We start from the raw sequence: 22,781 nt of genomic DNA, 5'->3' as shown, positions 1-22,781 counted from the left end.
TGAAAACATTGTATATTCTAAATTTAAATCCATATGTTATAGGTTAGCAACAGTTTGTGTGTTATATGGTGGGACAAGATTATATTTAGTTTTCTAAAAGTACTCTACATAAAGCATTATTCAATGAAGATACGTATTTTCCTACCAGTGTTGGCCCTATTCTGTTCATTGCTAGCTACCAAGTTAAAACTTCAGGCCATGAAGCATTTTTTATTAAGTTGTAAGGGGAGACAGTTTGTTTCAAAATCTGTAGTGAAAAGCACTCCCAAATTACCTCCCTAGTAAATGTATTAATAGTGCCAGCTTGATATCAGGTGAAATGCAGCAAAGATCAAACCTATGTCTCAGTCCAGCAAAGTACAAATAAGATTCATATAGACACTGAAAGTTAGCTACAGGCTCACATCACAGGCTTTTCCAATTGGGCCAAAGCAATTTTCTACTAAAAAACAGCAAGATACTTTTAACAAACAAAAATATAAAGGAAAATAATCTGTTCTGTGGCATCTGTGTATGAACCTGCCATTTCAGACCATTATTTAGTCAACTTAGAAAGCAGAGCACTGCACCTAACAACCTTCTGCTTCACAGGCTGGCTCAGGACTGCAAATCCTTATTTATAAAGCATTATAAATAAGCTTTCTGAAAAGCACAGTCAGGTCCTGAGAAAATCCGTATTTACATTAATTCTTGTCATAATTATTCTTTTTTAAAGGATGGTTCTGTAACAGAATTTCAAAGTTTGGGGTCTGTACAAATATAATGCTCTGATGTTATTTAGGTCAGATTCTACATTTCAGCTGTTTTCTTTTGCCCACTCCTAGAAACTGCCAGATTTCCATGGTGTGATTTTACCAGCAGGATGCCCTTCTCCAGTAGAGCATAACTAGAAAACTGGGCTGTACAGGCAATGTATGTCCAAGAAAGAAAGTAGATTATTAACTCCTTTATGTTCTGGTTACTTGAGTTCAGTGACACTTCATTTAGCCTGGGAGAGGTTTAAAGAAAGGTTATGAGAATGGCCGAACTATTTTACCGGAGCAGAATACACTGGCAGTCTACACAAACAAAAGGACCTATCAATGCACTGTTGCAGGTGCAACAGCTAGCATGCAAAATGACAAGCCTGTCACAAACACCAATGACTTTACAGCCCATAACTCAATTTAAATGGGAGCTTTAAACACTTCCAACTACCTGAAGAGTCAAATTTTTCCTTCCATTCAGAGAGGGAGCCAAAAAAAAACCAGAACAGGTCTTGTGAGTAACACTGATGAGATTGCAGAAAGGTAGTATGTCATGGCTGCCTGTGCCTATCAGAAAGCTGAATTATATGACATTGACTCTAGGTCCCTGCTCCAATCCCTGCAGAAACAAGCCTCTCCAAGTACTGTTCCTGCAGGAATAGGAAAGGAGAGTTCCTGCAGGAACAGCAGACACACAGGCCACTGCCATCAGGGACATCCGAGTCTGTAATGGAAACACCAACCTTCCCTACACTGTGGCACTTTGCACTCACTTGGCTGGAGGATTTACTTGGTACAAATGAACTTGTGCCTCACATTTGTACATAACTAAAAGGAAGGGGGGGAGAGCATGCAGTAATAGCATTACCAGCCTCTCAGAACATGGAAATACTCATGGTCTAGTCAGTTGCACAGCAACTCCTCTGAAGCTTAGAAGGGGGATGTTTGAGCCAGAAACAGAGCAGTCTTTGATCCACATCAGTCCCAAGGGGCTACTTGCAGGTTGCAGGTGTTTGGGAGGGTGAAGCACTTACCCCTGTGCTATGATTTCCACCACTGATGCAGCCAGCTAGGCAAGGATTAAAATATGTTATTCCATCTGATCCACAGACAGGCTCGTACTCATGAATCTTACATCCACAGTTAACATTACAGCTCCCAGTCAGATTCCTGTGGGCCATGGCAAGAGTGGGACTGAAGAAAGGAAAAAGAACATGCTAGTAGAGAAAGCAAAGATATCCTCCTGTTCAGAGGCAGAAAACATCCTACTCATTAACTTTGCAACTGAGAATTTATTATCACAGAAAGACTGCATTAACTCTACTTGTATCCATGATTTAAACTATATAGAAGAACAACCAAGGCATTCTTGCCATTAACTAAAAACATAATATAAAAACAATACTGGTTTAAAACTTGTACCTTATTCGCCTAGGTGATAGTTGAATTTTTCCTTTATTTTTTTCCCTTTAAGAGTTATGTTATATATCTATCCTGAGCTGCAGCAATTTGTTGTTGATTACTAGTGAAAGGCTCAGTGACAAGATGTAAGCATTATGTGAACTAATAAGCATCTCTGCCCACATACCAACAACTGCTCAGAAAACTTAAAGCTTGTGTTATTCATACAAAACCTACAGGAAGCTCTCTAGATCTGGAGGAATGCTGTGCTTTTACTGAATGTCTGTATGAGAACCACTACTCCACTTCCCTAGACGATTCCCAAAAATCTTGCCAAAACCCAACTTTCTTTGTCCTCCCCCAGAAGGGTTTGGCAGTATACTCGGAACTAAAGGAAATTTCAAAGCTGAAGGACACATACAACCCAAAAGTAGGTTCTTCACTATCACAGAACCACAGAATGGTTTGGTTTAGAAGGGACCTTAAAAATCATCTCATTCCAACCCCCCCAGGGACACCTTCCACTAGTCTAGGTGGCTCAAAGCCCCATCAAACCTGCCCTTGGCTCTCTCTATCACAGTTGCTCCAAACAGGCAGTTGAACACATCTCATCTGCCACAGCAGAGAACTGTATCAACTCTTCACTGGCAATTGACATGCTAGCTTGGGCACATCCTCATGCAGGATGAAGGTGCAAAGGGACGCCACCAAGGCAGTAGCTCATGGCACTCATCTGAGCTCAGTGGCTCATGCAACAAGGGCCAAATGAAGCACTGCACTGGGACAGCTCCAAGTCCCTCATGACTCACCCTCTCCTCCAGCTAAGCTAGGACCTCTGCATGGCACATCTTGGCCCTGTCCACAGAGAGCAAGTCATTTGGAAGCAGTTTTGCTTCCCCAACAAAATGGTGCTTTTTGCTGCCACTAAGAAGAAATCAGCTCTGGTTACAACTGATCACTGGCTGTCACCACCACAGGTTTTGACACATGCTAAGTCACACAGTCACCAAATTAACCAACTCCTGTCTTACATACCATGTCATTTCAGCCCTGCTCAAAGCAACTCTCAGGTCACTTAAAAATGTCCAGCTTCAGGCACAAACCATAGAAGAGACACCCAGCTACTCCCCATGCTGAAGGAAAGCACACGGTGATACTGGATTTCTAACATTCCTAGGTTGGGTAAGGGCTAGAGTACCAGAGGAGGAAAAGCAGCAACAGGCACAAAGGCAACCTCAGTGAAAGAAAATAATAGTTAAAAACTCCTATGTAACTCTATATGCAAATTCTGGTTACAGAGAAACAGAGAGAGTTAAAGAGAAAATGGATACTAATTTGTTCACCAAATAAAAGACTGGTATATCTGGACCCAGTGTATATAGAGCTAATATCAGAGGATGTAAGATATCAACATTACATCAGAGGATGTAAGATATCAATCTCTATTATCTAGAAGGTCCTCATTAATGAGGAAGTAGTTGATGACCATTGACCATATCATATCTTGTCTTGGGAATTATGTTGGTATGCACAACGTCTCCACGTAATACTGAATTAACTATACTGCCTTGTTTCATCCTTCTCTCAGTATTGTTCAACGACCACTGTTGTTTAAAACTACCTCAAGTATCTCTGATCTAAGCACATCAGTAGATATCCAGAGAATTTTAGCACCTCTTCAGCCATGCAGGAGCTGAACAGGAATCTGGTTTGGGTTGGTGGCTGCAATGTCAAAATTGTGTACACATGCTCACTGACTGTCATGGCTGGGGAGCCCCACGAGGGTTGCCATTTGCTTGCATTCACATCTGCAATGTGTGGGCAGGACCACTGTAAAGATAAACAGCTGGCATCAGACTTGCTGCATCCCAACTATCCCATGGACCACAAAGGATATTCTTTTGCTCCCATCTTTTACATCCTACTAGACCAGAGACTTGGCTTGGGAGACATTCTACATACGACTATCACCTGTGTCATCCGTCACATCACCTCCTGTCATTAGGGACACTAAAAAGTATGACTGCTGCTTAGTGGCTTCCATTTGACTCATTTTTAATGTATTTATACATCACTATTTGCTTTTGCTGAATATGCTTGTGTTTCCAGGTGGGCACTTTTGCAGCCGATCAAGTATTACTAAGTACCTCTTAAATATTTATTGACTGTCTAATGATCACACAAATCAGGTTCACAAATTTAGCTCTTGGAGCTACTTTACACTTTATGGTCTAGTTGGATGTTAACCAAAGCCTTTCTTAGTGTTTTCTTTCTTGTGCCATAAACAAACAAGGCACAGTTTTAGAAACAAGTTGCTGCTTGACCAGGAAATTAAACATCCAGGATTGATATTGGTTGTGTTGACTTCTCAGCTACCAGCTGAAACTTGTCTTATTATATCACGTTGGATTCCAGAAAGCAATACACAGCATCACATCATATAGCAACAGGCAGACTCTTCCAGTAATCTCTCAACAGAACCTTTTCTCCAATGGAAAACACCGCATCACCAAAACATTCCTCGGGAACATATTGATTTCAGCAGCACAGTGACAAGTTTTTCACACCAACAGGAGAGGCAGCATTTTTGGAGTTTCACACACCCCTCAGCAGCCTGATGAGCTGGATGTCCCAGATGCCTGAATACTTGGGGTAAGCAGGGACTCCCCAGCCTGGCTGAGAGACCCTTGTGCCCACATCCTGGCTGCCAGCAGAGCTCTGCCACCCTGCACATAGACAAGTCCAGGGACAACCCAGGCTGCCAGGAAAGGTACAGCTTGGGTTGCCCTCCCCAACCTCTCCCACCTTGTGAAATACGTTCTTCTGACCTCTCATTCCACCACCACGCAAACCCATTCTCAGCAGCAGATGGGTTGTGCTGTTCCACAGGCATGAAAGAAAACTCCCTGGCTTGCTCCGCTTACGTGGCTAACTCTCTTCAGCTGCACTGCTGAACATTACCATGACACAGAGCTTAGGAAATCAGCTTAAAAATAAAGGTGAATGAAATCAGGCATGCAACAAATGAGAAGCACGAAACTGGAAACTAAAATGAGGCCACTGTGATAAATTAATCTCTGGGGCATTTTTTGTTTGTCCCAGAAGAAGCCTAAAGTTTACGATACGCAAAGCAAATATGCTCAGATTACTAACAAGCTACTGCAAGCTGTGTCTCTCCAGCTTTCATCACTTTTTGTACCTCTGCACATCACTGTAAGGGGGATTTTTTGGTTGTTTACAGCAAATGCCTTGCATAGAGATATTCTTCCCAACCTTTCAAGAGCACACGATACAAAAATTACCTATTAGCTCTGTTTCCAAAAGCTTGACCTTGACACACTTGTGAGGTGGGCTGATGCCAACCTTAGGAGGTTTAACCATGCCAAGTGAAAGGTCCTACACCTGGGTCAGAGCAATCGCAGACACATCTACAGGTTGGGTGGAGAAGAGTAACAGTTTAATAGGTTCATGTTTTCATCTTTATTACCTTCACTATTCACTCCTTGTTCACTCCTTTGCCAATGATGAGAAACTAATGAAGGAATTCAGATGCTGGGAACATGAAATCTTTACTTACACGTATCTATGTAACCCCATTCTCCTCACACTAATCTGCCATTTAGAACACGTTATAACAGATTTCTATGAACACCTCTCCCAGGAGGGCATAAATTTTTCCAGCAGTAAGATAAACCAGAGTACTCTACTAATCCTGCCTTCTGACACTGGGAGACTACCTACTCTCCACAAAGAAAACCTGAGCTTTGACACTTGAATTCTGCACATTGTAGAGTTACCTATATTGGTCAAAAAAAGCAGGATCTTATGGAAATTGCACCCAAGCTAGTAAGTCCTGCTTGTGAGCTGTAGCCTGTGGGAAAAACAGCTTAGTTTCAATGCATCCACTGCTCTAGACACATAGAATGTCAAAGAAATAGCCGCCCTGCTTGTTTCAGAGGTTACAAATACTGCATCTGAGCAGCCAAAGATACCCGGCATGCATGAGCATACTGACAGAAACCAGACCCGAACAACAGCGTTTCCTGAACTATTGTTTCAATTGCAAACAATGACACAGCTTCTTTCATTAACAAGGTTCAACTGCAAGTTTGCTAAACATGTGTGCTGGGACAAAACCCAGAATCCCAACTGACAAATTGCATTTGTTCACTTCTCAGGGAGACTGTTCTTTGTCTCCATGGCATGATGCCAGTAAAGCTAATAAAGAGGAGACCTTTATTAGATGTGACTAACAATAAAAATGACTCTAATTCCTAACATTTTGTTTCTAAATCCTGTTTTCCTCTTCAACTGCTACTCTGTGGAAGGTTTGTGGTATAGGAGTAAAATAAGAAAAGTACAGGGTAAGATTTATTGCCTGGAGTTTTTAGAACTCTGACCTGTTATTTCAGCTACCCAGGCTTGCACTGAAATCTCATTGTGCTGGCAGTCAATGTACACATATTGGAAAACAAAAAGGTAGACTCTCTTCCCATGAGGCTACAGTCTAAATGAAATGGAGTTTAGGAAAAAAACAAAACCCCACAGTGACTGACTATATTTTAGTAACAGCTAAACAAAGAATTGGTTTGCACATGGGTTTATTCATATTTTTTTAGATCAATGTAGTAACCTAGAGGACCAAGGAAATAAAAAGGAAAGGAGACAAGCCCTCACCACAGAATTTTTGTAAAAATATTGGGCTATATGGCAAAAAGGATTATCTTAATTTGATAGCAATATTTTTGGATTGGTATTGAAGGATTTTCTGATGACAGAGATTTGCAGTCTCCTTCTTGGCAAGCAGCTGGAATTGCAGCAGTGATGCAATTTTTGTATAGCTGTCAAACAAGGGACCCTCTCACTGTGTTAGCTGGACTCCTTTATTGTTATTGTTCTGATCCAGTCAGCCACTGCTTTCAAGTTAGTGGATCCAACTGGCTGACTGGACTGAAAGATACAAGAATAACAGAAACCCAAACTGGTGGTACAAAAGGAAGAACAGAATTACTTTTTTTTATGTGAAGTGCCTCAGTAAGTCAACTGCATGCTTTAACTAAACCTTAATTGCACCAAATCAACAGAAAGCAATCAAAAAGAGTCTGCTTTGACTCGTCACATACCAGAAATATGAGAAAAGAAACTGAACTAATTAAGTAATCTCTCACTGCGGGTGAGTTCCCAATGAAGCCTGTTTTAGTTGCCGTACATCACAAAACATAGAAGAGACAGGTCCACAACCAACCAAAGCAGCTCATCGCTGCTATTTCATCTTTATTCAGCACTGGTGAAGCCACGCCTGCAGTGCTGGGTCCAGTTCTGGGCTTCCCAGTAAAAGAGAATCATGGACATACTGGAGAGAATGCAGCAAAGGGCCACTAAGGAGCTGAAGGAACTGGACCATCCATCCTCTCAGGAAAAGTGGAGAGAGCTGGGTCTGTCCGGCTGGAGAAGTTTCAGGGATCTCACCAATGTATTTAAATACCTGAAGGGAGGGTGCAAAGAGGACTGGGTTGGGCTCTTTCCAGTGGTGGGCAGTGACAGGACCAGAGGCAATGGGCACAACCTGAAACACAGGATGTTCCCCCTGAATAGGAAATACTTTTTCACTGTGAAGGTGACTGAGAAGTGAGCGGCACAGGTTGTCCAGAGAGGCTGTGGAGCTACCCTCCTCAGAGATACTCAAAAGCTGTCTGGACAAGAAGATGATTCACCAATTCAGGAATCCCCATTCAGATGATTATGGTGCAAGAAAAGTGCTGCTGTATTTATTGTGGTTTGTAAGACTCCTTACACGCTGTTCAAATACCAAACACACCTTCAGAGGCAATCCTCTAAGCAGGTTCTAAAGTGTTGAGATGTGTAATACAGAGATGCCCTTGACCTTCCTGATAGCAGAGCTGCTGATGACACACCAATAACAGCAAAACTGCTTGTTTCTAACATAAACCAGCAGAAAATCCTTGTAAATGTATTCTAATCTGTGCATGCCTCCAGGTCCCATTCACTTCATTGCAGTTAGAAAAATACTGAGTTATGAAACATACTGAATTATGAAATATCATTGCCTACTTTGCTGAGTACCAGCATGTACATACTTTTATGTTAACTAGACACCAGCTTATCCTTCTCCTCTGTACTGGTTTATGTTTCAGCTCATCTAAGGAAAAAAAAAACAAACCCTACTTCCTGAGTGTAAAAGAAAAGAACAGTACAAGTGAACATGTTTGTCCAGAGACGATTCTCCTGCAGGGTATGTTTACATTGCCCAATGTAGCTGACATCTCTGGGCTGCTGTCAGCAGAGGTAGTTCAGATCAGACTGGCAAAGCCATGTTAAGGTAGAGCATCATGCAAGGCATTTCTCTGAACCAAGAGCTGTACTGCTTCTCCTATTCAATCTAGCCTGTTGAACTGGCTCTCATGTCCATACACTGCACTTCATTGGAACTTGAGAATGAAGAACGTGTTTTATTAAACCTCAAAATGAAAGCATGCTTTTTTGTTACGTGAACAATACCATTCTTTGATGTCTGAGTTCAAGAGCCTACCAAGTAAATGACTGGAAGCTATCAAATGATTTTGATCATGAAGATTTACAGAATGTTTATCTTGTCAGATATTCAGGCTGAATTTATGTGTAGTGTTACTTCTTTATTATCATTTTGATAATAAATTTGGATTTGATCCTGCATTAAAAAAATCCTATAGAGCTGGGGCTGCAAACTCCTGAACCTTGCTATATAACATCCTGGTATTTCTGATGATATTACACTCTGCATACTGATTTGAAAGAATTGATATACCTCAACACCTTTGAGAATTTTGCCATTATCATGTCTCGCCCCTTTTCTCTCTAAGAACAATTAGATGAAGGTGGTAAAGTAATGCTGCTGCAGAATTTCAGAACAGCTGTGAATTAAGTGCCTATTTCAATTCATGCTATGTATTTACTGTAAACGTTATTACCTACTGGAAAAACAAAAATTGATACTCTTACAGTTCCAGTGTGAAGGGTATGTGTTACATAGCAATAGTTTGCCTTGTCTTCAATTTAGAAATAGATTTAAATTACATAGCACTTTTTCACAAACAGAAGACTACAGCCTTATTAGCCAGGCAGGGACATTCTGACTTACCACACAGTTCAGTCAACTGCGATCTGAAACTATGTTTTAATTCCTCATAATTTTCATTTCTTCATCTCCACCCACAGGCTGCCACCAACATCATAGCAGGTGGACAATCATACATTCCAACTCCTTCTCATCCTCATTCTCCCCTTCTTCAGCCCACTATGCTCAAGCAAGAATATATCACCATGCTATTCCCCTCTACAATCAGCCTCTCAGCACCAGGCTTTAACTCTAGGTTATTAAGAATGCAAAGGAATAAACCAGCTTTCCATCAGGTCATGACTTTCAGTTGTTTTCCCTTGTCCTAGGATAAAGGTTTGACAGCAATGTAATAACACCCAGCAACACGCAATGCGAAATATTCTCTGTGTAAACAATGCCTATTTTCTTCTGCTCTTGCTTCCCATTTTGTCTCTTTGTTTTTCACTTGGCTTACTCAGTGCCCCACTGCAGTTCTTCTTTTTCCCATTTGATCTTATCTTTTCCTGCTTCACACTTCTACATTCTCTTCCAAACCTCAAAATGTTAGTTGTGTCCAGAGCTGGCCTTTAAAAGCAACATATTCACATGGATCTTATACCTGGCACCTGGCCATAAATAAAAGGAGGATGTTGTCTCAGATCTAAAAGAAAAGGGATAAATTGCTTCAGGTAAGTTAGTGCTCTTCAAATGCTTACTCTGTTCTAGTGTTTAAGCTACATGAAGGCAGCAGTTTGGGGGAGAAGGTAATGAACAAAATAAGCAAGAAAATTAAAGATCATGGTCAGGCTTCTGAGGAAATACCTTCCAGCAGAACACCTTCTTACAACTTCTATCACACTGTCTTCCTTCCAAATATCCCCTACTTTTTTTAAATGCCCTTCTATGCATTTCTTAATGTCTCAGTTTAAATCCCTCACTCCAAATGCCTTCCTCCCTCCATAACTTTTTTTTCATTATAGCTTTTCTCCTTCTCAATATAACTTTAAGGGTTCTGATTTAGTTGCTGTCTTGATGATGACCCAGCAAGTGTTGAGGGCATTCATACAACTAGTAAGTGGTTCAGAAGCAGTTCACACCACTAACATTGATAGCACATGCCCAAGTGTTTCCTCTCAAACAGGGAGTGTAGACCTAAGACGCTATTATGATGATAATAAACAAACCTATTCAGAAATAATCTTTATAATCCCTTTAGTATTTTCACAATTTTCATGGTCAGAAAACATTTTGAAACACCAGCTAAAGTCTGAGCACTTCTATGGGACACTATTGCTTCTTTCCTGCAAAAGTCACTGAAGCCCATTCTGATGCATTTTCCCACCCCACAAAAAGGTGAGGCATTACATAACCTTCATTATATAACCTTCACTATAAACCAGATGTAAAAATAAAATAACAGTGTGTGTTTATATCACGATACTCACCAAATTCTCATTTGAACAATGTGGCTTCTTCAGTATATCAGCCATCCAAATTTTTTATATTTCTTTACCATTTTCTTTATTGGAAAATCATGGGTTTGCCACAGATGATTCCAAGATACTTACCCAGTAGTGTAAGGTATATTTATTCCCCCTAGATTAATGCTTTCACATCCAACAATGAAGAGAGTTGAAAAGCACAGCAGAGATACACCACTGCAGATCATAGCCAACTTTGCAGACTCTCTCGCACCAAGTTTCAGTTTTTTTATAATGTAGCCACCAAGGACAATACCAACACCAGCACTTGGAACAATAATCACACCTGCCAGGAAGAAATTCAAGCAACATTAAAACGGGACCTATAGAAATGGTATAAAACATAAAAATTGGTTTCATTCCCTAATTAGATGACTGCAAATGCTGTACTAAGATCTCCATTGTCTAATTCTCTGTTAGCAAACTGAGTCAGACTTTTCAAACCTCTGGAGTGTTGTCAAAGAATTAATAAAAGCCTCCTTATGATATTACCAGCAGCCAAAGCACAATAAGAGAACTATTGTACTGACAAGCAGAAACATTGCTTTGTATTTATTTTAGAATGGGGAGAAGGGCTACATATTGCCTCAGTTTAAGTACTGAAAATTTGAAGAAATCCAGATTTGGACATGAATCTTCTTCTCCCTACTCTCACAATTAATGCCAGTGAATCACAAGTGCTAACCTCAGGCCAGACCCCAGAAGTCTGCCCACCTGGGAGTGCACATATGAGCCAGGCTGCTAATTCTGCCTTCTAAATACTTAACTTAAGCTTTCCTGTGTCAGCACCCTCATTCATCTTGGCACAGCCACATGGAATATAAATTGATCAAACACAATTAGAGAAATTAAGATACTAGAATTAGTATTTGGGTAAGTTTAAGACACAAAAGATGGGCCATGAAATTCCTCTTGCTCTGCTGCTGTAGTTGTAGCAGTTCAGCAACACATCACCAGTCCGTCCTCATTTGTCAGGGCCTAAGGAGGCATTAAATCTGAGAATGTCTTGCACATCTTCACTTATCTTGGCTTTTGCTTTTCACTGACATGTAAAAAGGTCTTTAAATTAGGTTTTTGCTAACAAAGATGCATTCCCCATAAATATGGAATTTCAACAACTTTTGGCAGCTTCATCTACTTGGAAGGAGCTATACTTTATAATCCAAACTCTTAAAGATGTTGATCTTCTTTTTAAAGAAGCCAGCAGGACTATAATTTGCAAGTATCCTTAATACTATTGCAAAGTATTCTCATTCTCTGACAATTTCTCTAAAGTTGAGGGGGACATTATTTTTATCAAAATGCTGAGATCATGAAAATACAAATAAAAGGTAAAAATACTTGCTGCTTTAATTATACTGCCATCACCAATGGCATTATAAAATAAAATGTCATTTCATGAGGAAGATTTTTAATAATAACCCACCACAGAATCAAAACCAGTCTTTCTCATAGAGCAGAAATTAGATGCTTAAGTCCTCCTAGGAGAACTAAATGATTTTCACAAAGTTCAAAGCTGTTATCTCTCTTGAGCCTTTATATCTGTCACATTCAATGACTGAATATGAACAAGGAAGAGAAATAATGCAAATCCTTTTACTTGCACTGAGAATGTTCTCTCTGGGTAAAAATTGTAACTCAGCCATCTGAGTCTACTAGGCACGCCCTGCTCTATGAAATCTGTGTCAGAGAAGCTGACATCCATACCAAAGGCAGATCAGGATCCCTTGCAATGTCTTCTAAAACACCTCTGTTAGTTGAATCAAATTCCATGGACCTAATCCATGGCTATATCAGTTATATGAACTAAGGATCTAGCCCAAGGTAAGAGCTTATTGACAATAAATTAACCTCAGTATTTTATTCTTCCTTCCACCTTAGAGCTTAGGCTTGAGTGCTCAACCTCTTTTGGACCTGAATTTACCTTTTCTTTCTTATTCTCTTGAAAGCATGGATATTGGAAAAGCCTTGCACTAGAACTGAGACTCTGTGTGTCTGCGTCTAGTACCTTGTAAAAACTGAGCATGTCAATATTTTGCTAGGCATTAGGTTAGTGGTTCTTCCATTAGTGAGTTACCCTGTGCTGCTGTTTTCATCCATCTTCTGACACACCATGAAGATCAGAACATTAAACACAAGAACACAAGCAAATTGCCCATCAAGGCTCGCTCCCATTCAGAAAGATGGAAAGGCTGGATGAAAGCCTACACACAAGATGTATAAAGACCAATTCTCCATGCAAAGTAGAGCTGGTGATGGAGCTCTCTCTCTGGGAGAAACTAGAAGGGCAAGAAGAGATTTTGCTGTTTGTGGTGAAGGCCATAGAAAGAGGCACTCATTCCCTTCCTGTCAGGAAGCCTGACAGGTTCTTTTGCCCTAAGTACAAACTCTTCATCCTTATGCCCCTCTCTTTCCACAGAGAATGTGAAATCAGAAGTGATGTACTGTCAAAGGAATGCAGCTCTTCCGGGCGACTTTCCAGGGCAAAGCAAAGCATGTACATCTAATCAGGAGACACATTCTTCTTTTTCAAAGGCATTTAGAGGAATAAAGCTTAAGATTCAATACTAAGCTGTTGCACTGCACTCTCCTTCATTTTATAATGACAGCTTGGCTTATAGGAATCGTGCGTGTGCTAAATACACTCCTGGATACAGTGCTCCAAGGCAATATCAGCTTTCAGTCAGCAATTTTCAAGCTTTGTCCTTTTTGCTGCTGTCAGGATACTGCAGCACTTGAGGCTTGCCACAGCAGCAAGAGATGATCTTAACAGCCACTAATAGTCTGGCAACAGAAAACTGCAGTATCTGCTAAGCAGGCTACACTTCCAAAGGGAATAAAATGGACATTTTCAAACTAATTCTGACTGAGATATATATTATACCTTTTCTAAAGCTAAAGATAGATCCAATGCATTTGTAACCATTTTAGCAGATGTTACCAGAACAGTGTTTTATGACATATAGTGCACAGTTCATCCAATTACAAATTATTTGAATTGTAACTCTCTCTTTCAAATGTAAATATGTTAACAAAGCACCTGAAATTTTAACCTGGATTTGTCTAAGATCTACCTGTACTCTATAAAGTCAGAGTTCTTTGTGGTTTTTTCTTGGACTTAAAGCCTGGAGGCTAAATGCCATCTTCTCTACACACAATAAACAAAACTCCAAGCAAGACAAGACTGAAGCACAAGCTGCACAAGTTCAAGACATAAAGTTTGGCACATGGTATTTTTGCTGATGATTAATGCTAGGTTTGTTTAAAAAATGGAAAGAAATTGAGACTTAATGAAAGAATTGTTGGTTATGAATTGAGGTAGAAAATTACCAGTAATAACTTCACATTACTCACATGAAGGGATTCAGCAAACACATGTACTCAGCTGGCAATGCACATACAAGTGTAGATGTAGTAATATAAATAACATGTTAAGTCCTCCTTTTATTAGCCAGAAGTCTGTAAACTGGACATGTCTTTAACTAATTAGCCAGTAGCTACAAAAAGAATTTATAAAACTAGTAACAACTGTTGATTTTAATGCTAAGTTTAGGAGTTGGGGTTCTGGAAGCAGCGCTCACTTGTCTGTGTTGCACATCCAGCCTAAGCTATTCCATCTTCTGCTTCTGGTTCATTATAATAGTCTTTATCAAGCAATTTATAATAGGGAAAACAACATAGCTTCACACTCTGGACAGGGTCACATCACTTTTTTCTCTTTTAATGTACTAGCTGTTGAATATCTTGTCTAGCAATGTTTTTGATTTATCCTGAGAACAAAGCAACTTACAGAGTATCAAACCCATCAAGACTCATTACAGCACATGTGTAGCTACCCTAAACTTCTGATAGAATCAGGTTCCCATCAATCAATGTTTCCTCCCTTTATGCAGTACACAGGGATTTCATGCCCTGAAGAAAATCTCATCTCAACAAGCTCTCAAACAGAAGTAACTATATGGTGCTTTTCTGATGTTTCCCCTCTGCAGTCTAGAGAGACTCATATTTCTTCCAGCCACTGCAGCTGATACATGATTCCTGCATGCGGTCTGTGTGTCTTCTCTCTTTCTTCTGCTACTTTTTGTCTTTTCCTTGACTGAGTCCCTGGGCAGCTTCACCCCATACTTCACCCCTGTTCCCACAACTCACTCTCCACTCCATCACTCCTTCTCACACAGAAGATCTGGAAACATGGGGGAGCAAAGAACTAACATGCTTTGCAATTAGCAGCTATTCTGTATGGGAAGTACTATGGAGAAGTCAAAAAGATGCTTACAAAGATAAGCGTCTTTGATGCCCCTAGGAGAGAGGGAAGATAGTCTGCATGACACAGGCCCCAATTCTGCACAATATTTCGGCCCCTTTCCCTAGGGAAGTTCACACCTTGCCGTCCCGCAGAGCAATATAAAGCTTAAAATGTAGTACTTTATAGCTCTGTTAGAAGTTGTGCTTGGCTGTACATTGCTGCTGCAACAGCAGGGAAAGAACCACACCTGCAGAACAGGGGTCTCAGACCTAGAAACACAGGTGGGAAAGGATCTGGGGAGCTCTCTGGGCTAGACTGGATTGTTACGCACTCAGTGTGAAAAAGTAAATAAGGAGAAAACCACCAGTCTGGAGGGGAGAGATAACTGAAGTATGGGACAGATAAATCTTAACTCGTCACTGGGGAAGAAAAAAAGATTAGGGCATTTTAAAGATCAAAGAGGAAGTAAAATTCACAGAAAATAAGAACAGCCTTCAAAAATCTTCAAAAATCACAAATTGCAGTAACGCCTATTGGGTCTCTAGCCTGTTTTTATTGTTTTTACCCCTCCTTGAAGACCATTAGTGTATTATAAAATGTCTGTCTAGGCTTATGTAAAAGCCCCCAGCCCTGTAACAATATAAATGGGTTCACATTTTACTAAACACATATAACAAACATCAAAAAATTGCCTGAATATCTACAGAATACACAAAGCTGTATCCAATCTCCTGTTCCACCAAGCACATTTTTGGTTCATTTCTACATTGATTCATTTCATTAGTTGAAGAAAACCAGCCCTTGCAAGGTTATACTATGTGGCAATTCCTTACCAGTGTAGATGCTGGCATTGGAAGCTGGGATGCCAAACTGTGACTCGATGAACTTGGGAATGAAGGTAATAAAAGCTGTGACAATGGCACTCTCAGCTGTGTATGACAAACTCACAAAAAGGAATGTCATGTTGCTTAAGATCCTGACAGCTGCTCTTGGAAGTTCTATAAAATGACAAAAATTACAAACAAATGTTATCAATAATGAACTAGAAACAAAAGTAAACTGAAACCAACTTCATTTTCTCTGAGATGGACTGGCAAGAATGGCTTGCTAGCATCTGGCTACATCTGCTAAGCGGAAGGAAGACTGCATATTTGGGATTGCAGTCTTCACTGTCTGCTCGTACCCTATCTCACTGCATCGCCCCAGGGCTGCAGTCCTACTTTTCACACATGCAACTGAGGTCTGTTTTAACAAAATAATCTGAAGAAACAGGGTCTACATAGTAGCAGTCTAAAAGAAAAAAAAACAAAACAAAACAGCAATAAAATGTAGCAATTTTTGAGGTATTCCGATGTCTCACTTTGAAATTCTCTATAACATGTCACACTTGTGAACCAACAGCACTCAGTTCTGCACTCCACAGGAGGAAAACAGATCACATACTCCCCCCCTGTAACTCTGCTTCAAGGACCATGCTTGAAAACTGAGATAATAATATCAAAATTTTTAAAAAAGAACAAAAAGATTTTTAATTAAATATTTTTCTATACAATTTAGAAGTATCTACTGTAAATGCAAAGTATATACTGAAAAATTATGTCAGTGATATCACTGAATCTCAACATAGTTTACATACAACTCGTTTAATATTCTCAGAAGGGGTGAAACAATTAAAAATGAGAATACATCATTAACTTAAATTGAAGAAGTATTCACAGATGTTGCAATAATTCTCAAATTGAATATCAAAACCCCATGAAATTCAGCACTGTAGTTAAAAGAAACTCCTAAATAATTCTAAGTGAGTCTTGTAGTGATGTCAAATTATCATCACAAGATGGTATCTCTATTCAAGACAACTTTTTCAGATTAGACAGTGTGATTTTAAACTTTCTTCTTTTTCCTTGAGCTTATACCAAGATCAGACCTTCTCTTCAAATGTTATATCTAACCTACTATGGTTTGGGGTTTTTTATTTGCTTTTCACTTTGTACAAAAAAATGAATGCTGCTTGAATCAAAGCACATTGAATTCAATGACAACAGCACCCATTAGAAATGTAGCACGCTGAGTAAGAGCTCTGGATTGAGAATTTCAATGATGTTAAAAGTTGTCAAGTCAAAAATCTGTCTTCCTTTCTACATTGATTCCAGTAGGTTATATATATTAAAGCAAACAGAATTTAGACTCCTGTCATGTCAAAACTTGTCAGGCTGCAAATTAGCATGTAAGTTGTCTTACTGCATTCAGTCTTAGCTTATGCCACTTGTCAAAATTTATATAGAGTTCATTATGAGTACGGGGTTTATAATTTTAATGTAGTCAAATGCTCCCTTACTGCTCCCTATGAAGAAATGTATTAAATGTTAAATACAAAACTTGGAAATAAGTAATGAATAAATCATTAAGAAGCATTCATATATTATAATCTTAATGGTTTTTACCACCTACAGTTTTTTTTACAAATATATGTGTCTGCTTGCAGTAGAAAAACAGAAAGAAACAAGATAACAGGAGAATGAGACAGTATAGTCAATGTGAATATATGGAAACTGTAACACAACTGTGTACCTTCAGAAACTACATTACAGTGGCAAGTTTAGATAAAATAGCATCAGTAATTGTTCGTAAATGTGATGCATGCTTAAAATACAGGTGCACAAAATTTATCTCATTGTTCAAAAGGAAATGAAAGAGAGAGAGAAAAAAAAAAGATCTAAAATACCATCAGATGTCAGCCCTCAAATCTCACCAGCTTCAGCTTTGTGTCTGTTTTGGGGTTGGGTTGGGTTAGCTGATGGGGACTTAGATGGAAAAAGAAATCTAAGGGTAACAGCCAAGATGCTCTAACCCAGCTTTTGCAAAGCCTCTCATGGGGCTACATGATGAAGTTTAAAACGGCTGCCACAGGGCTGCAGCAGGGCAGCTGTAGCAGGATTTCCACAGGGACAAGGTGCAGGATTGAGTGCTTCGCCCCCTGTAGCAGAAGCAAGAACTTATGACCATACCGCTGCTGCTGCTGCAAGACAGGAGTCAGGAAGCAGAAAGAGGGAATGCCAGGATTGAAACTGAGCTATTTGGTGGCAGCTGCTCACCAGTGCTAAAAACATGTAGAAGAAAATTAATAAGATAGTAACTCTCAGAAGACTGGATATTAGAAAGAGAACTATAATTTCACTAGTACGATGAACTAAGTGCTCTTTGTAGAAATGAACTGGAAGTCCCTGGCCAGGGGGTAAATTAAAGATCTTTGCTAAATCCATTACTTCACAGGGCATGGCATAAATATCATAATACCTGGTAAAGTTTAGCTCTTCCTGGTAAAAGTGAGCTTCAGGAAAATGTCTGGTTTAGTATTTTTGATCTAAAGATACTGAAGAACTAATAAGGGAATAAACTGCAGAGTTAACAAACATTTTGCTCTGATGTTTGGATGTAGAGCTGTACCTTCTGTTGACTCCTACTTGCATCTTATCTGAGCACTCAGTCTAAAGGTCATTATTAATTTCAAAACTAATTAGAATTTTGAAATTGGATTTCTACTGATAAATAGATAAAACTTCAGTGTCTTAGAATAAGCACAAGTTCTCTTACACCCATGTGAAGGATTCTTCAGTGAACAGCTCTGCTGATTACTATCATTTTTGGTATGAAATGAAACAGCTTATTTGTGTATGCTGCACTAACAGACACCACCTGAAGCAGTTGAGACTTGAAGCTCTTTGTGATTTATACACAGAAACTGTCTGGCATACATGGAAAAGATGCTATATGGTAAGAAATTCTCCAATAAAAAATAATTATTCAGAATTAGGTTTTCCCTGCTTTCCTCCTATGATTACAGTTCAAATCCTGTGTGACAAAATCTGTATTACACTTCTGAATTCAGAAACCTGTAATAAAAAGGCGTTATAATTGTCTCATATCTTTCAACCACACTAATTCTAGTGAAAAACAAGAACACTAAAAACTTCAAGGATCCTTTGTACTACATAATCAATCATGGATTTAAAACATTCCAATGTCATATTACCTTTGTGTGACTAGACATAGGGCTAGGTTTTGATTTCAAGGCCACTGTTAAACCTGTCAGGTTCTGATTTTTAGGTTTTTGAAAAAAAAAAACACCTCTTTTTTTTTTTTTTTTGCAAGTGTGCACCAGAAACAAACCAACAAGAACTTGCAGTTTCTCTCATTCTGTCATTTGAACAAACAAATCTCTATCAACTACATTCCTAAAACTGAAATGATCATTTAGTACACCTGTAAACATGTTTACACTTCTGCGTAGTTATTCCAGCTTTTAAAAATCCTTTCCTTTCCCTTTTCCTTTCCTTTCCTTTCCTTTCCTTTCCTTTCCTTTCCTTTCCTTTCCTTTCCTTTCCTTTCCTTTCCTTTCCTTTCCTTTCCTTTCCTTTCCTTTCCTTTCCTTTCCTTTCCTTTCCTTTCCTTTCCTTTCCTTTCCTTTCCTTTCCTTTCCTTTCCTTTCCTTACCATGTAACTAAGAGTATATTAAAACTGCCTTGATGGACTAGTTTGCCAGTCTACCAGGAATTTTCTTCCTTTCAGGGTCTTTGACAATATTCTTTTTCTCGTCAGAATACATTTTCTTTCATTCATGTGTTGGACCACTGCTTGATTCATGGTAACGGAAAAGCATAAGAAAAATCTGCAAGCAATAGAAATATTCATAAATACTGCTCTAAACAAAACTTTTGAAGCACTATAAACAGAATTCCAATAAAAAATGAAATAATTCTGACTTCACCTTTTTTCATCATTTTATATATTTTCTTTTATCCCTGTTCTTGTGCATCTAGGCCAAGGTGATGCAATGAATACAACCAAAGGACTAAACCATCCCAGTCTACAGCACTGTCCTCTTGTTGTCCATCATCAAAGCTCCTTGTATGGGTAACACAGGTATTAGCTAAAGGGCCTCCTTTCTGTTGGCGCTCCAAGCCTGGACAATACTATCCATGTCTGCAGCCTTTGAAGAAGGCTGCCTCCGCACCAAGGTCTCAGGGCTAGCTTCCACTCTTTTGGAGTACAAAGCAGAGCCAAGATTTGAAACAGGTTTGTTTATCAGAATGGATATGAGCATTTTTTAGTCACACACAACTACTTCAAACAGATCCTTCATGGGGCTAATCACTGAATTCTAAAATAATATTTTCCCATGTATTTAATTTCATTACCTACAAACATACCATTTAAACAACTGCATTCAGCTTGATTCCTCAAGTGTTTTCAGGACACGCCTTAAGTACCTGGATGGTGGCCAAATCGCTGAACAGCCCCTAATATCCCCTCAAAAGTAGGGAGTTTCAGAGCAAGTTTGATCTGATTGTTACTTTTGTTAACTTGATTTAGAGCAGTTTCTCAAGGCTCTAACTAATGCTGCTCATCGCTGCATGGAGTCATGCCGGCCTTTTCTATTTTGAGCTCTTCAAGACAGCCTAAGAAAGGGTAAGGGGGGAGCAACTTGCTCAAGGTCAGGGTCAAAGCAGGATCTCCACCCCACAGACTGCTGAACTTCCTGACATTTTAAGTGCTCACCAAGAGCCCCACACACAGACCACTGTCGTCTCCTCCTTTTCTGACTCAACTAGTCTCCAGATACTGCAGAAACTCCAATCCAGATCCTTGGGGAAGCACTGCAGTGGGCTTACCCTACAGCCACCAGCCTTTCAGGAGTTTCTTTTACCTTTGCTGATGCCCTGACAAGTGTTATTAACCTGTCTCTGTCCCTGCCATGGACTCAGTGGGAAGCGCATGTGACAGCTGGTAGACATGGAAAGACAGACATATTTCATATTCCATGTTTAAGTAAGGGCTGTATATAAGGACAAAACTCAATATATGCATGTATATATATATATATAAAACAAACAAACAACCCACAGACTACAAAATACTCAATACCCTTCAGATTATATGAGTATATTTTAGGTAGCGTATACATATGCTTTCTTTACACTGCTCCTTTATCTGTTGCGCACTAAATTTCAATACAGAGGTAAGCAAAAAGGACTGCAGATACAGTTTCCACGGACAAAACCCTAAGGGGATTGATATAATAAATGAAAACAGCGGTTTTGTCTGCTCAGGTTCATGATTTATCTGCATGCATGGGACTGAACCATGGCTTCTTCATTAGAAATCTTCTTTAGCTGCCTTTATTTCTTTATTTTTATTAGAGTCCCTATAGGGATGCTGGAGAGGGACTCTTCATTAGAGACTGTAGTGACAGGACAAGGGGTAATGGGTTAAAACTTAAACAGGGGAAGTTTAGGTTGGATATAAGAAGGAAATTCTTTCCTGTTAGGGTGGTGAGGCACTGGAATAGGTTGCCCAGGGAGGTTGTGAATGCTCCATCCCTGGCAGTGTTCAAGGCCAGGTTGGACGAGGCCTTGGGTGATATGATTTAGCGTTAGGTGTCCCTGCCCACGGCAGGGGGGTTGGAACTAGATGATCTTAAGGTCCTTTCCAACCCTAACGATTCTATGATTCTATGATTTCTCCCACTAAACTACATCAAGTTTTCTTCCTCCTGTGACCTATTTAATGTTTTATTTAATTCATTTGATATATGTCTCAGAAGCATTCTCCTTCTCACATTTTTTACTTGCAACATAGGTAAGAAAAGACTGGATTCCAAACCCTCCATCTCAAAACATAAGAAAAAGCAAAGATGTATCTGTATTTTTAACTGATCTCAGATCTACTGTGGGCCAAAATAAAGCTCAGGCCACAAGCTGAAGGCTACTTGCAGAATGGAACCAATTTTGGTTTATTTCTTCAGCCTGTACTGGCATCCATTGCAGGAAAAAGGACCCCATCCCTCTCCTGTCATACTTTTTTGATTCTTTTTCATTCATCTTGAGAACTAACCCATGTGAAATTAGGGCAAGTGACAGCAGGCCATGAATCATTCTGCCAGGCTTCCCAGGTAACACCATATCAGAAGATCAAAACAGTTTCTTCCCTGGGACTTCCCTTACCAAAGCTGCATGGATTTTCAGGGATGGCACTGACCTCTGTCATGACAGATTGCAACATCACTGATACTTATTAATACCGAACAGAAGACATGACCTACTAAATCATCAGTCTCCTGGCTACTGCCTAAGTGAAATTTCTGTCCTTCGTGCTATAAAAAGATGAAGCCCTGAAATTCAATGGGAAGTATAAAATGTACATTCATCTCAGAATAAGCAATGCTAAATGACTTAAGACACATGCAATCCTTTTTTCCTTCCCATTATAAATGAAATTTACCTCAACTGAGAAGCCTGAGGCATGATCTCATGCCAAAAAGCCCGCTTAAACTTGAAAAATAATTAAATGATAGCGCATTCCTGCTGCAGGCCCCATTTGCTAGGCTAAATGACACCTAATGGGAAAGCTGTTATCAGCTTATAGCAAAATACTTTTGTCTGCATTATCTCAACTCGTTTAATATCTTTCTGACATGTGGAATACAAGGCTGCTTCACTGGTAAAGTGTTTCCTCTAGAGAAAATGAAAGTTTCATGTATGAAAAGCACTAATTTGGTAGCTCCTTTAATATATTAGTATAGGATTTTGTAGAAGGTACGGTACACATTTAGGCAATTACATATCAAAGAAACATCTAAAATTAGATATACAGAAGTTTTAATTTCTGTGAAAAAAAAAAAAGTACTGGAAAACTTTCTCCTAAGAGAATACTTGTTTTCTGTGTATCTATTGTGCCTGTAGTGACACAACACAACCTGGAAGGTGAAATTATGTACAGAAACAGAGAACTAGCACCAGGAAACTCATTCA

At 39.4% G+C, this 22,781-nt stretch overlaps 1 protein-coding gene across 2 annotated transcripts in view; it reads right to left on the bottom strand.

The window, feature by feature from the left end:
• SLCO5A1 (solute carrier organic anion transporter family member 5A1) overlaps positions 1-22,781 on the bottom strand; it is a 67,267-nt gene that overhangs the window by 6,208 nt on the left and 38,278 nt on the right. For both annotated transcript variants that reach the window (XM_062633217.1, XM_062633218.1), the window contains exons 5-7: positions 15,804-15,968; positions 10,812-11,010; positions 1,781-1,940 (exon numbers count right to left, since the gene is read on the bottom strand). In XM_062633217.1, the coding sequence (XP_062489201.1) occupies positions 1,781-1,940; positions 10,812-11,010; positions 15,804-15,968 (524 nt within the window). The remainder of the gene's footprint in view (positions 1-1,780; positions 1,941-10,811; positions 11,011-15,803; positions 15,969-22,781) is intronic.

The sequence above is a fragment of the Pezoporus occidentalis genome, unplaced genomic scaffold (assembly GCF_034315485.1).
Source record: "Pezoporus occidentalis ecotype Australia unplaced genomic scaffold, CSIRO_AGI_Poc_V1 ctg4, whole genome shotgun sequence".
Lineage (NCBI taxonomy): Eukaryota > Metazoa > Chordata > Aves > Psittaciformes > Psittacidae > Pezoporus > Pezoporus occidentalis.
The sequence above is the reverse complement of the archived record's forward strand: the minus strand, read 5'-3'. Positions and strand labels throughout refer to the sequence as shown.